The 14,119-nt window shown below is 59.3% G+C and overlaps 1 protein-coding gene across 3 annotated transcripts; it reads right to left on the reverse strand.

The window, feature by feature from the left end:
* Positions 1-1,062: 1,062 nt before the first annotated feature.
* SEMA3G (semaphorin 3G) lies at positions 1,063-12,440 on the reverse strand. Of its 3 annotated transcripts, none has more exons than XM_067754667.1 (16): positions 12,268-12,440; positions 10,328-10,488; positions 10,151-10,213; positions 9,841-9,960; positions 9,476-9,566; positions 9,238-9,354; positions 8,857-9,002; positions 8,542-8,656; positions 8,381-8,450; positions 7,957-8,101; positions 7,409-7,640; positions 7,223-7,314; positions 6,536-6,577; positions 5,570-5,798; positions 5,118-5,257; positions 1,063-3,795 (listed from the first exon to the last, which is right to left on the reverse strand). In XM_067754667.1, the coding sequence occupies exons 1-16, from the start codon at positions 12,374-12,376 to the stop codon at positions 3,349-3,351; spliced, it is 2,319 nt and encodes a 772-aa protein (XP_067610768.1). In that variant the 5' UTR covers positions 12,377-12,440; the 3' UTR covers positions 1,063-3,348. The 3 variants fall into 3 exon arrangements, with proteins under 3 accessions (XP_067610768.1, XP_067610767.1, XP_067610769.1); XM_067754666.1 differs by having other exon boundaries at positions 1,063-3,798; XM_067754668.1 differs by lacking the exon at positions 6,536-6,577 and having other exon boundaries at positions 1,063-3,798.
* Between the last annotated feature and the right edge of the window lie 1,679 nt (positions 12,441-14,119).

Genomic DNA, 14,119 nt, shown 5'->3' on the forward strand with positions numbered 1-14,119 from the left:
GAAAAAGCTGGGAGAGGAAGATAGAGTGAAATCCCTGAGGCAGGAAATAGGGCTGGAGATGAGGGTGGTGGTGAGGGGCTGGGGGAAGTCCATGCCCAAGGGGTCTTCAGGGTGTGGGGGGTGGTGATGTGGGAGCAGAGGCACCGTGCACCCGAGGAGAGAAGGGGGCTCTGAGGTTGCATTCACACAGCCTCCCAGCCCAGCACTCCATACCAAATGGTGCTCTGATGATGCTTCTCAGATGGGTGGTGATTGCCCGAGGCCGGGCAACAGGGTTTCACTTTCTGTGAGGCCTGGGTGCTTGTGCAGGGTCCAGGAGGTGAAAGCAGGGGTCCTGCTCCAGGGCCTGGGCTGCAAGATGGGACTGATGACTGTTAAGCCCCCTAGTCCATAGCACAGATTGAGGAGGCCATCCAAGCAAGAGGCTAATCTCTGTGGTGAGGTGGGGTGATGTCCCTCCCATCTTTAAAGCATCCCTGCCTTTACCCATCTCCCTCCAGCACCAGTGGAGTCTGCTCTTTGGGCAGGATCATGATGTCACTGGGGGAGTGGGGCTGGGGGAGAGGCGTCTCCTGCATCCTGCCCCGCAGGCCAGACTCTGGGGCTCCCCCTCCTCTGCCAAAGCTGCAGCTCCCACAGCACAGCCTGGCCCCCCAGGCAAGAGCACAGTGGTCTTAATATACGTTGGTATGTGGCTGATGAAGACAGGCACCAGGCCAAGTGTCGCTATCACAAAGTCAAGTGTTATTGTGAAAAAGGAGCAGTGCTGCCTACGTGCCCAGCTGCCCTTTGCCAGCATTTTTTACCCCTGGCTCAAGGTTTTCCTGAAGTTCCAAGAAGTCTCAGAAGCCCGCGGGACAGGATTTTCCTAATTTAATAAGCAATCTCAGCTTCATAGGCAAAGCCCTCTGACTCCTTCCTTCCTCTGATACCCATCTCCTTCCCGTCTAGAAAATGCCACCCAGGGTGGTTTCTCCCTCCTGGAAAGGACAGGGAAAGCCCCTCATTTCCAGCTCACACAAATGGCATCAGTTAATTTAGTACAGAAATACACAGATACAATAATGGTAATAATTATGTGATGTAAGTATTAACTTCATTCCTTTCCTTGCAGGTTGTGTGGAAAACCCCTGTGCTATCCTCACCAGCTCTCAGGGGTGGTGACGATAAAAAGAATAGTAATTATGAGAAGCGTGCTTTGAAGACAGAGAAACCACAAGGCTCATCTCAACATATGAATACAAAAATAGAATTCACACATAGAAGCATTTCCAGGAGTGAATAACACACGGTACCGTGGAAGCGGGGCGGGGGTGGGGTATGGACCAGTAGAAGCTGTCCACAATTTTCCAAGCGCAGGTGTTCCTTGTTCAGGATTTTTAACTCCTTCTCCCTCTGTTTTCCAGAGTAACTTCCCCAGGGGACCCAGCCTAGCGGCCAGTGCAGAGCCTGGGATAGAGGGGCAGAGCTGGCTGCAGCTCTGACACCCATTCCTGGGGCTCTGCGCTGTCTCCCCACCCTCTTCCATGGCCTCTCTCTCCTCCTCCCCTCCACGGTCCTCCTCCTCTGCTTTTACGTACTGACATCCCAGCCACAGCTACCCCAGGCCAGAGGCTTCCCAAAGTGCTGTCAGGTTAACCTCAGTGCTTCTGGTTCACTCACTCTGCAAAGATGGGAAGAGGGGCCTTTTTCGGACTCCAGTTCTCTAGAGGTGGTAGGGGCTGGGGGGGGGGGGTGGGGGGAAGGAGTGCGGGGGTGGCTCGGATAAAATCCAAGGCAGACAGAGTCTGGGTTTGAGTTCAGTGGGGCAGGAAGCCGTGTCTTGCTTTTTATCTGTTTTTTCCTCCTTCCTTCATCTTGGTTTTTAATGGAGGGAATCTCAAACCTGATGCTCTTGTCTCCCTCCTGTCGGTTTTGTGCGTCACTGATTTGTTCACATGCAGGCTGGGAACAACTTTTCATTTAGTCCTCTTCCTCCTCCGCCTCCATGCTCCCCAGCCCAAGAAACACATTACTGCTGATGGCAAAAACACCTCCCTACACGCCCAGACAGATTGCGTCCTGGCTACCTGAGCCAGCAGCACCCCCCAAGAACCAGCAGGACTTAGAAGCTTCCCCCTACATTTTTTTTCCCTTAAAAGAAAAAAAGGCTTCATAAATGAACCATCCGTGACAAACCCTTATTTAGCAGAAACCAAAGATCCCAGGGTGGGAAACATCTGGCTCCTGGGCTAATTGATGCCTTCTGGAGTCCTTGAGAATGCCTGCCCCTGGGTCCCATAGGCGGTCCTAGGGTCTCCCACCCTCTCCCCATCTCAAAAGCCTCAGTCTTCTGTGGCCTCCCAGGCAAAGCCCTGCCCCTTGTCCTGACCACCAGCTGCAGCTTGCTCCTAGAGCTGCCACGTCCCCACCCTCCCAGGCTGTGGGTCAGCTTGCATTGCCCTGGGAAAGACAGCCCACTCCTCGAAACACCCCACACTTCCCCAGCTCCCCTCTCCCTATCTCTAGTCCACAGAGTTGGGGGATAACATTCTCCTAGAATTCACCCCCTCCCTGCTCATCAACATGGAGACCCTGATGGTGGGGAGGGGCAATCCCATCAGGGGGTGTGGGCATCCCAGGAAACCTGGCCTGGCTGCTCCGAGACCCGATGAAGGGATGTCAGGCTGGGAGGTCCAGACCATCCCCAGGTCCCAGGGAGCTCTAGTAGTCTATGCTTCTGTGATTCTGAGATGCAGAAGAGGGGTTGTGGAGTGGCAGGGAACTACCAAGATATCAGGGCACAAAGTGTGAGGGGGTCTTGCTGTTCCACCTTCTCAGCGCCTCCACTTTCCCTCCCCACCTCAGTCAGGGTAGGTCTTCTTAGCAGGTACTAGCTTAGAGGCAACTTCCACCCTCCTCAGCTGCCTGAGGGCTCCCTGCCCAGACACCTCCTCAGCTGCACCCACACACCCAGTCTAAGGGTCACTCAGAATGGCCATTGTTCTGCAGCCTGGGTAAAAATCACCCAGCCCTCTCGCCTCCGGCACAAGTGGAAATGTGCTCTGGGGGCCTCGTTCAAGAACAAATAGCAGGCCCACTGGAGTTGCCAGCAGCCCGAGGGTGCTGGCTCCAGCCTGGGACTGAGAGCACAGAGAGCGGCAGGGAACAGGCCCAGGACATAAGGCCCTCCATCAGGCCCCAGCCTATCCTGTGGGTTGCCTGGTAGGGGTCTGGGGGCAGAGATTCCCATCTCTAAGAGGCAATCAGGCATGTTGGCCCCCTCTGCCCTAGCTGGGTGGGTGGGAGAGGCTGGGGGCTCCTGCTGGCCGCTTGGCCCATCCCGACCACACCCTCCTCCTCACTCTTCTATGTGGCCTCCACCTCCCGGGGTGTCCGATTACGCTCGGCTTGCACCCGGCTCTTTACCTTCTTGCCTAGTTCCAGCCCCACCCAGCTCTTGCCCTTGGCCTGTTTGCTGCGGCCTCGGCTGCGGGAGGGGCACCACACACGCTCGCAGTACTCATCCACCCGGGGCAGGTTGGCGAAGCCGATGAGCTGCAGGATGTCCTTATACCAGGCCTTGGAGGGGGTGGAGGCCGGGCCTCCTTGGGCTGCAGGCTCCTCTGGCCTCGGCTCCCCGGGGAACAGAGTGTCAAGCTGTGCAGCCATGATCACCTCCAGAGCCAGGCGGACCACCACCTGGGAGAAGCCGTGCTCCAGCGTCATGCAGGTGTAGGTGCCCGCATCCAGGCGGTTGAGCCTGCGGAACAGCAGCCCCTGTTCCGTTTGCAGGATGCGCTCATCTGTCTTCACCTGCTGGGGGTGTGGGAGGGCGTGAGGGAGCCTGGAGCAGGGCCTGCACCATCAGCTTCTCTGCCCCTGCTTTTCCAAATTTGCCATCTCAGGGCTCATTCTCCCCTTCCCAGCAGCTTGGCTGGCTCAGCATCCTCGACCGTGAGCTAATTGCAGGCAGGGACTCACCTTCCCATAATCCAGGATAGGGCCTTCTCAAAGATTTGACTGACTGGTTTCTCCCCTACTCAGAGCTCTGGATCCCCTGTCTTGGCCTTGGGGGGCCCTGGCACATATTCCCAGGGAACAGAGTGTTAAAGAGTATTTATGGGCTTTTACTCAGGGGGGCTATACCCCCAGACCAAGGACAAGAGCTCCCCTCCATTCTACACACACACACACACACACACACACACACACACACACACAGCCCTCCCTGTCTTGGTCTGCATTGCCCACTCCCCCCACAGTGCAGGGCCCACAGCCCCATCACAGGTGGAACACGGTTCCGATCCAGCCCTGTCTCTGGCCTGGACCCTGTCTGGGCTTTAGTCCGCACATGTGTACTTTGAGGCAGCACTGCTTGGGTGGTGAGTGTTGTGTAACTCCATCTCATCGCTCCCCTGCCCCTTCCCCACTGGGGGAGACTTCTCAGTGCCCAGCCCAACAGCTGGCCCAAGGCTGGCCTCCTCCAGTTCTCAAGCTGGAAGGAGAGCCCCTCCTGTAATCAACCCACTCCCTCCTCTTCCCTACCCGTGGGAGTGGCTTGTGAATGGTTCTTCACCCTGCCCCCACCCACACCCAGCCTCAGGCCCCAGACTGAAGCCATCTCTGGGCTTGACAGACTTTTCTGGATGGGGGAGGAGAGGGCCTAGGCAGACAGCTGGACTCCAGGGAGGACGTGTGGGGCCAGGCAGTGTGTGAGTGTTTGTGTGTGGTAGAGGTGTGTGTGCAAGGGCCAGTGATCAGGGGCCCAGGCCTAAGGCAGAGGAGGACCAAGAACCCCTGCGGAAGAGACCCCTTCGAAGATGAGCCATATGTGTAAGCATGGAGGCCTTCCTGACCAGCCTAGACCCCTTTCCTCTCTTCTATCTCTGCTACCCAGCTCTCAGACAGAGCCTAGCTCAGTGCCCAGGAGTTTGTGGGCTCCCTGTCACTGGAGAAGTTCTACCACATCTGGCCTGGGTGTTCCCAGATGGCAGGAACAGGGGCACCTCCTTCTAGGCACCCCAGGGGCTTTAATACATACTTTTCTTAAGTTGATCTTGGCAAGTTCCCCCCAGAGTTCATGGAGGGGTATGACCTCAGGACACAGGCAGGCTGGAGCCAGGGTCCTTGCTCACCTGGTCAGGCCTCTCGTTCCCTGGCCTCTGTAAGAACCAGCGCACAGCGGCCTGGGGGGACTTGGGCAGGCACTCCAGGAAGGTGCTGTTGTGCTCTGTGCCGTAGATTGTGGTGGTCGCCACGAGTCCCGCAGTCTCCTCTGGAAGGATTTGGAGGTGGGCTCAGCTCAGGAACTATAGGACCCCTGGGACCACCCACTGACTCCCTCAGTCCAGGAGCCCCCATGAATGCGACAGGGACCTAGGTGTCTACTGATCCCTAAGCCGCTCACTCTGCCCAAAGACCCTAACCTATATGCTGACAGGAGCTGCCCACGTACGGAAACTGAGGACTGCCTGTTACTACAAGAACGGCCTGAGGCCATACTTCACAGGGGTCAAGCCCAGGCCACAGGGGTGAGTGGGGGCCCTGTGAGAGCCCAGCTGGTGCCCCCATGCCCGCTGCCACTCACCCTCCTGGCTCTGGCCCAGGCACTGCAGGGCAGGGTTGCCATGCCGGATGTCCTGCCGGCGGAACCGGCGCTTGCTGGTGCCGGGCCGGTAGCGGGTACAGGAGGCACCATCCCAGGCACAGTACGGGTCCCGGGCCAGGCAGCACTCTGCACAGGCACTGCCGTAAGTCTCACACTGGTGCAGCTGCAGCCGGGCCACACCCAGCCTCGAGCCCACATACAGCATTTGCTGGGAGGAACATAGGCAGAGCCCAAGGTGAGCCTGTGCTCTGCCTGGAAGCAGCTGCAGGCTCTCAGCTCCCTTGGCTTTCCTGAGACCCCTGACATTTGCAAGAGTCTTCCAGAACCTCCTGAGTGCATTCCCAGAAGAAAAAATGTTTATCACCCACCTGATCTACATCAGATCCTATGTTAGGACGTGGAGGGAATGGGGCACACCTGGGGTCTTTTCTCTAGGGGGCTTCTCAAGACCCTCCCGGCAGCAGACCTTTGCCCTCTACCCCAATGGCCTTTATCCTGTCTTGCCCCTGACTTTGGAGGTGAGCTCTGCTTTAAGCAATCCCAGTACAAAAGTCGAGATTTACCCAAAGATGAACTGGGGCAGATGAACTTGGGGAGATTTTGCCACTTGCAAAAGGACACACAGCAGGCCTCTAAAGTCTATTTGATTTAAAATCTGCATCTTGTTTTCAAGCACGTTTTTGTCTCCCCTGAGGAAACGGCCTTTGTGGATCTCCCCTTATCTGAACACATGCTCACTTACTCCGGGCCTCCCACTCCCACTGGTTTCATGCGTGGGAATCTCAGCTCCCAGCTGAACTCTCAACCCTCATTGCAGGGCTTAATCAGGCAGCCGCAGGGCCTGCTGTGACTCAGCTTTCCATCAGACAACAGCAGTGCTCAGGGAAACTTCAGGAGACAGGTGGAGAGGAAGGAGGAGTGGGGAGAGATGTCAGCTACTCTTACCCTTTTGACGGAGATCTCCATCTCAGTGATGGGTGTTGGCACCTGGGAAAGAAGGAAGACCTCCCCTGCGTCCCTGTTTTCAGCCTCTTCCAGACTCTGGGTGGAAACCATCTTTTTCCCAGGTCAGTGCACTCCCTGGCAACTAAGGCCAGACAGTCTCTCCTACGTTAGAAAGGTCCTCTCTCCCTGGCTGGCCTCCAAGGCTTGGCTACAAGCACAAAGCTCTGGCGTCCCCTCCCACAGTCCTGTTCCCCAGCAATGAGGCAGCTGTCCCAAATCACCCATCCCATGTGGGGAAGCACAACAGTTCCCCAAACACAGATGATCCCCTGTCTGACTCTATAGAGGGGTCAACAGAACCCCTTGGGGACTTAGGGTGTCAGCTGCCCCTCAGTGCAACTTGGCAGCCCCTGGCAGGGCTTTGTCAAGGGGTGATCGCCTTGGCCATCCCTCACTGGGCCCCCCAGCTCTCAGCTCACAGGCTGCGTCTCCAGGCCCTGCAGTCATTTTGAAGCATCGGCAAGGCCTCTGCAGTAGTGAGCGTCATCACTTTCACTCCCCACTGGCCGCAAGTTCAGTACAGCAGGCCCATCTCCCTCCTGTACTTTGCTCCTGCTTTCTCGTAGCCAGGCCTAGACGCAGGGACGGGGCTTGAGGGGACCCTTCCCATCAGTTGCCCCCACTCACCTTAAACACCTGGAGCTCCTCCAGAACCACCTCCTCAGGTTCATCAGGGTCCCCCACCTGGAGGGCAATGACCTTGAGCACGGAGCCTGAGTCTGGGGCAGGGGAGGAGGTGTCAGTGGGAGAGGAAGGGGGGGCATAGGTCCTCACACACCTCCCCTGCCCGGCCACCCCACTCAGCCCACCCACCCGTCCCCAGGAAGATGACGTCATAGGACCCGTCCTCTGCCTCCACGCGGTCCACCACGATCTGACGCAGCTGCTGGGCCAGGTGGGTTTTGACAAGGACGGGGCGACCCCGCCGAGGACGCACTGGCCGGAACATAAGTGGGTGGGCTCGGGCAAACTGCAGCACCTCATCCGGGTAGTCCTTGGTGCTGCCAAAGGGTCGTCCTGGCTGTGCGGTCATCTTGCTGGGGCACTGTGGGCAGCAGCAAAGGGAGTGCCTGAAGCTTCCTATGATGTCACATTCCCCACCCCAGTCTGTTTCTAGGCTCCACTGGCTGGGCACGCCAACCTCAGAGGGACCACTTGTGGACCCTTCATGCTGTAGGAGAGAATCCTTAGTGTGGTCTGGGCTCTGCTCCCATCCTCACCCCACCCAGCCCAGCTACTCTGGAGCCCCAGCTCAGCCACTGCCTTGGGGCTGCATGCAGACACAGGCCTGTCCTCAGGCAGAGCCCCTCCTGGCATCTACTCAGCCCTCTTCCCTGCCCTGGTCCCAGGCAGATACTTACCACACCAGGACGGGGAAAGGGTACCTTGCCCGCATAGGCCCCCCACTGGTGCTGGGGACCATCTTGGTGGGCAAAGGGCCCCTTGAAGACCTCCCAGATATCAGCCATGTGGTACACGCAGACGGCATAGCCCTGGAACACAGCACTGCCAAGGGCGGACAGGGACAGTCAGGCCAGGGAGGCTGTCAGAGGCGGGAAGGGGGCAGCCTGGTTCCATAGGTAGGACAGAGGATGATGGTGCCTGCAGTCAGCAGAGACCAGAAAACGAGGACCCCCAGGCAGAGAGTACAGCCACGGAGTCACCGAGTCAGGGACAGAGACGGGGACCCATGGCGAGGCCGGACGTGAAGGCAGGGGCTCAACAGGGGAGGCTGCAGTGCAGAGACGGGGCCGGGGTGGAGGGGAGGGGAGGCCGTGTGCCCACCTGACTGTGCTGAACAGAGCGTACACCTCCAGGCTCTTCCCTGAATTGGGCCACAGCAGGAACACGTCCTCTGAAGACAGAAGGCCACGACCAATGCCCGCCACTCACTGGCTCTGAGCCCTCCCCAGCCCTCACCCAGCCTGTCCTGGCCATGCCCTTACCCAGCTGGTCAAAGTGGGTCTCGGCACCTCCAGGGCCAGGCACGGAGCAGAGCAGCCTGGCCTTGAGGAAGGTGCTCCATTTGCTCACCAGCACCCGCTGGCCGCCTGCGTCATTCTGGGGAGTGGGGACCAGTCAGCCTTGTGTCCCAAGGACAGGCCCCTCCTCCTGTTCCTCCACCCTCACCCTTGTGGGGGAGGCCTGGATGTCGGCTCTACACCCTCGCCTCAGTTTGCCTACTGCTGCAGTTTGGGACAGGTCTGGGAAGGCACATACGGCCAGGATGTGAACCTCACTGTCCCTGCCACAGCTCTCACCACACAGACGCGGCCCACGCGGCTGACAGTGACACGGCCCGGGCCTCCATCAGGTGAAGGGACTGTCTCCGAGAAGAAGAAGTACACCTTGTCATCGTCCTGGTCGGAGTTGTCAGGGATCCGGGTGGCCATCACAAACCTGGGCTCTGTGAGTTAACACAGTAAAGCTGGTGGGGGCCTCACAGAGGAGGAACAGGGTGGGGGGTGAGCCAGTGAGGAGGGGAAGAGGTGCAGGGACCCCATTGGAGGCCGGAGTCCCAGGCAGTGAGTGGGGATGGGCTGCCCCTCTGGTCCCCACTCCACCGTCAGCTCTCCCACCTCCCTGCCAGTGCCAGGGGCAGACCCCAGCCAGCCTTGCCCTCAGCAGACCCCTGGGCTCACCGTGCAGGAGGTTCTGGTCAGAGTCAGAACGCAAGGCCGGTCGGGGACCCCCACTCCGGAAGATCATGGCTTCACGCCCCAGGAAGTCGGCATTGAGGCCCGTGTACAGCTCCCCTCCTAGGGTGAGGGTAGGGTCAGGGGAGGAGGGCCAGGCCCTGTACCCAGACCCCATCTCATCCCAGTGACATTGGCCGGCTCCCACCCTTGTCATGCCCGCCCTGACCTGGGCATCACCCACCTACAAAGGTGCTGGCGAAGGGACGGCTGGGCTCGTGTGGGCACCTCCCCCGCCCACTTTCCACACTGCGGGGCTCCAGACGGAGCACATGCTGGGGAGAGGGAGGGAGGGAGGGAGAAGAGGCGTCACCTAGGAAAGCAGAGCCAGCCCCAACCCGGCTGCTGCCCATCGCTTGCGGCTGGAGAGTGGGGGTGGGCAGAAGGCGCCCTCATTCAGGACCTTGCCGGCAGGGTCAGCTCCCTGGCACAAAGGTGCCTTTCAGGCTCTGACCCCTCTGCCCTGACCCAGGCTCAATGGGGAGCGTTCAGACAACAGGGAGGAAATGTCACTGCTTCCCAGTCCCTTGCGGGGCCGCCCCGGCTCACCTCTCCACGATGCCCAACGGCAATGAGGGCGCAGGTTGGCTGGAAGGCACCAGTGCCACACGCCAGCAGGTGGGTCCGGTTGTGGGGCTGCAGCACCCGCACAAAGTTGGCACACTCCACCTAGGGGGAGGAGGGGGGTGGGAGGATGATCTAGGGCGGGGGGGTAGATTCTTCAGCACCGTCAGGAGCCTTCAAGATCTGCTTAAAGTGGCCCCAGAACAGGCACCTGGGGAGCAGCCCCAGGCTCTCCTGGGGATCAGGGGCTGGGTGTTGGTCATGGTGGGGGGCAGTCACTCCCGACATCACTCACCGAAAGATCTCTTCCCTTGCGAACACACTCCTCCCTTTGTCCGGGCTGCGGTGGCCACAGCACCTGAAACACAGCCTGTATGACCCCTGACCTCATAGCCTCAGTTGACCCAGCTGGCCTCCCATCTGGAGTTGCCCAGCTCTCAGACAGAGCCGCTTCCCAGTCAGTCCAGCTCACCTCCCGGGGATCCAGCCATGCCTGGTCCAGCCGCAGTGAGTAGATGGCATCGCGGCCGCCCAGAAACAGGCGGTCCCGGTACTCGTCCAGGTAGAGGGCCCGAAGGTCCAGGGAGCCCCGGGGACCGAGAAAGATGGCAGAGCGGTTGGCAGAAAGGAGGTCTAGGAGGGGGGGAGGGAGGGGGTCAGGGCCTGCTGCTCAGCCCACTTCTCTAGCCAATCTGTGGAGGTGGAGTGTCCCAGCTGTGCATTCACCATCCCCGCCCCCACTCACATCTGGAAAATGTTTCCATGCAAGGGGTGCTGGAGGGCTTCAGGGAAATGACTCCTGGGGGTGGGTGGGACAGGGGGCTCTGAGCCCCTCACCCAGCCCAGACTACCCAGGGGCCTGCCCCCTACACCTTCACTCCGTGGCCCCCAGGTATTCAGTTAACATCTCCTTCCCCCTGGCCCATCTGTGCTCTACCCAGTCCCTAGGGAAGATGGCCCCACTGGCAGAACTTATGGCAGCAAGCTGGGTGAAGTACTGGGAGAGCCTGGAGCAAGGGTGGGTGGTCTGAGAAGCGTACAAGGCTGACTCAGTGGGACAAGCAGATGGACAGGGGAGAGCGTTCCATCAGAGGGAGCACCTGGCTAAGGCCTGGGTGTGGGAGAGGCCAGGTATGGCCAGGTGGATCTCTAGCCTCTGGTCCAGCGATATGGCTAAAGAGGGTTTTCTCTTCCATAGACGCTGCCCACCAGGCCCCAGGGATGGGAGTGGCTCTCTGGGTATGGTGACCCCAGGAGGTGGGGATTCTGAAGTAGGTCCTTGGGGTCCAGCTAGGTAGCTGGAGATGATGGGTGGGCAAGGGCAGAGCAGCAGGATGTGGTGGGAAGGGGCGATGGCCACCACTGGGAAGGTGAGGTATCCAAGCCCAAAAGGTCATCCTCTCTATCCCCAAACACTCACTCTATCCCCAAACTCATTAACAGCCTCTTCCAGGAAGCCCTCCATGCCTGACAGTACTTTGGAGGAGATTTGCCCTATTTGAACCTTTTCTTGTAGCCAGACTTAGCCCAAAGCCACAGCCCCAGGGCAGGACCACATTCCACAACCGCCAGCCCCCTCACCCCCCGCCGTGACTCCCTTCAGACTCTCCAGAGTGGAGCCATGTCTCCTGCCTCCGACTCTCCAGAGAAGGCCTGGGTCTCCCTCCTTGGACTGGGGTTCCTGGGGGAAGGTGATCACCCCTCTGGTTTCCCCAGGAAGAAGAATCTGTGGAGAGCCTTTGTCTCATCTGATTCAGAAGAGGCCTGTGCCAGCTGCAGCACAACATATCAGGTTAGATCTGCAGAGGAACCTCCTGGGCCAGGATGGGCAAAGAAGGGAGGCTACAAAGAGCCTCGTGGATGGAGGGGAAGAGGAAAGGCCAGCATTGCAAAGTGGGCTGCAAGAGGCAGGAGGGGGAACAGGGCTGGGGCATAGGGTGAGGGACCCCACTTCAGGGCGGACGAGAGGGACAGGATGCTGCCCTCTTCTCCACTGTCTGCCCTGGGCAAGGGGCCCAGCTGAGAGCAGACAGATGCTCCAGACCTGCCCTCTCTGCCCCCTCCCCATCTCTCTCTGCCCATCTCTGCTGAGGTCTCTCTCCTTTTCTCAGCAGTCCCCTCAGTTTCTCCTCCAGTGTGTCTCTGTCTCTCCCACCTCCACCCTGGCCATGTCTTCCAGGACCTGTCCCCCTCCCCCTGCCTTTCTCCCAGGCTCCTGCCTCTGGCGGCCAGCGGGGAGCACATGCCAGGGAGTGACTGTAAAGTCCTTCCCACAGCCTGTGCTGGGAGTGAATGCATCCCTCCTGCTGTCAGAACAGACTGCCCTGGGCTGGCTGGGGTCCCATAGCTGGGGTATGGCAGGGTCTGGGGCTCCCAGGAACACACACACAAACAGGGTACGCACTGCCCTACCTCGGTAGGAGAGCCGCAGGCGGGGCACGCTGGGGCCAGGGCTGAGGCTGCCACCGCGGAGCAGGAGGCCCCACAGGAGGCAGCAGATGGCCCAGGCTGAGGGGGCCATGCTGGGGAACTGGGGCACCAAGCTGCTTGTAGAGCTGCCCTGGGTCCTGCCACTGCCGCTGCTGCTGGTTGTAGTTTGCTCCGTTGCCGCCAGGCCTGCCACTTATAAGGCAACAGCTCCACCCCGTCCCAGGCCAGGAAGGCGGGGAGGAAGAGGGAGGGAGCAAGTGCCCTGCCATCTACCTGCAGCCTCTCATTCCACCTCGGCTGGCCCAGCTGATGCCTCTGTGTCACAATAGCTAGTTCCCCATTTTGGGAGACTCCTTCCCAGCTGCGCTGTGGGTGGTTTATACAGAAATGTCCACAAACCCAAGTCCCTAAGCTCTAGCAAAATGTCAAGGAGGGAAATAGCTTGGAAGGGAAATCAGAGGTTGATGGGCTGGGTAGGGGGGTCTAGCTGGGCTCTCTTTTGCTCCTTGCCCCTCTGGTGCCCATGAAAGAGACCCCTACAGACTGATTCTGGGCCCTGGTCCCTGACACCAAGGGCCCAGCCCCCTGAAGTCTTGGTCAGGCTCCCCAGTTCCCCAGGCAGGGCCCGATTGCCTGGGGGGAGTCATTCCAGCCCAAGGGGCTGGATGGGGGGCTTGAGGTCTGGCCACACTTCACAGATCTGCAATTGGCAATAGATGAATGCCCAGACTTCTCCACCCTTGGTGTCTTGGATCAATGGGCCCAGCCAAAGGCATCTTGTGCCATCTAATGGACAAAGTAGGAACTGCAGGAGGTCCCACGGCTGCCGGCTGTTCAGGCCTGTCCGTGTCTGGCCTCCAGGCCCCATCCCAGCCCACTGGGGCAGGGAACAGGATTCACCCTGTGCCAGAGAAGCCCTTATTGCCCTGCTTCCCTCAGTCTCTAGTCCTCACTGAGCCTCAGGGCCCAGAGCGTCACCAGGGAAGTGGTGGGTTCTTCCCAAGGGTGAAGGGTGGGTGCTCATGCCCCAACTCCCTCTGCTCTGAGCTCTGATCCAGGGGACAGGAGAGTCACAGAAGAGGCACAAGGCGGGAGATGGAGCTGAGGGGTTGAGTAGGGCAAGTGGGGAGACCTCCCCCCCCTCAACAGCAGCCCCTGTCTCCACCCTCCACAGCTGCCACCCCACCCCATTCCAGACCCCTACACTCAGAATCTGAGGCCTTGGGTGCTAAGATTTCCACCTTGAGCAAGAATCCTGGTACTCCCAGGATTCTAGAAACTCCTGCAAGTTACCAGCCCAGGTCCTCAGATGGTGGTCAAGAAACTTGGGGGCATCAGAGAATGAAGGACGTGGCCCAGGCCACACAGCAGCCTGAGAACAGGTCTTGCTCAGTCCTGCCCCTTCCTGGGACCCTCTCTTGCTTCTCAGGCTCCTGAGGGTACTGGGACTCCACCTCCCTTCCTATCTCATTCCTGAAAGAGAAACAGCTCAGTCTCTGAATCAGCATGAGAAGGACGCAGGGACCTGGGACCCTGTCTCCCTGTCCCCAACTCCCCTCAAAATATACATGCCTCTTGACCTGGGATTGGGCAAAGTGCTACTCAGGGAGGCCACCTTGCCTCTGGATTCCCTGAAGAAACTTGGCCAAGGCCTTTCCCTCTCTGGGTCTCAGTCTCCTCCTTCCAGAGCCAGGGACCAGCCACCTTAGGTGTAACAGGCTCTATAAACTGGTGAGGGGTGCTTGTGCAGCAGCTGCCATGATGATGATCATACCCTAGGCCCTTGGAGGGGTGGAGCCCCTCTGCGTCCATCTCCCTGGGGAGATGTTTCAGC

Source organism: Pseudorca crassidens, chromosome 10, assembly GCF_039906515.1.
Source record: "Pseudorca crassidens isolate mPseCra1 chromosome 10, mPseCra1.hap1, whole genome shotgun sequence".
In the NCBI taxonomy this organism is placed as follows: Eukaryota; Metazoa; Chordata; class Mammalia; order Artiodactyla; family Delphinidae; genus Pseudorca; species Pseudorca crassidens.

Excerpts from the sequence above, each read along its gene's own strand:
- SEMA3G (XM_067754666.1), bottom strand. The coding sequence starts at position 12,376 with ATGGCCCCCTCAGCCTGGGCCATCTGCTGCCTCCTGTGGGGCCTCCTG. Across the intron at positions 10,214-10,327 it reads CATGGCTGGATCCCCGGGAG|GTGCTGTGGCCACCGCAGCC; the intron begins GTGAGCTGGACT and ends GCTGTGTTTCAG. Across the intron at positions 3,799-5,117 it reads GGAACGAGAGGCCTGACCAG|CAGGTGAAGACAGATGAGCG; the intron begins GTGAGCAAGGAC and ends CCACACCCCCAG.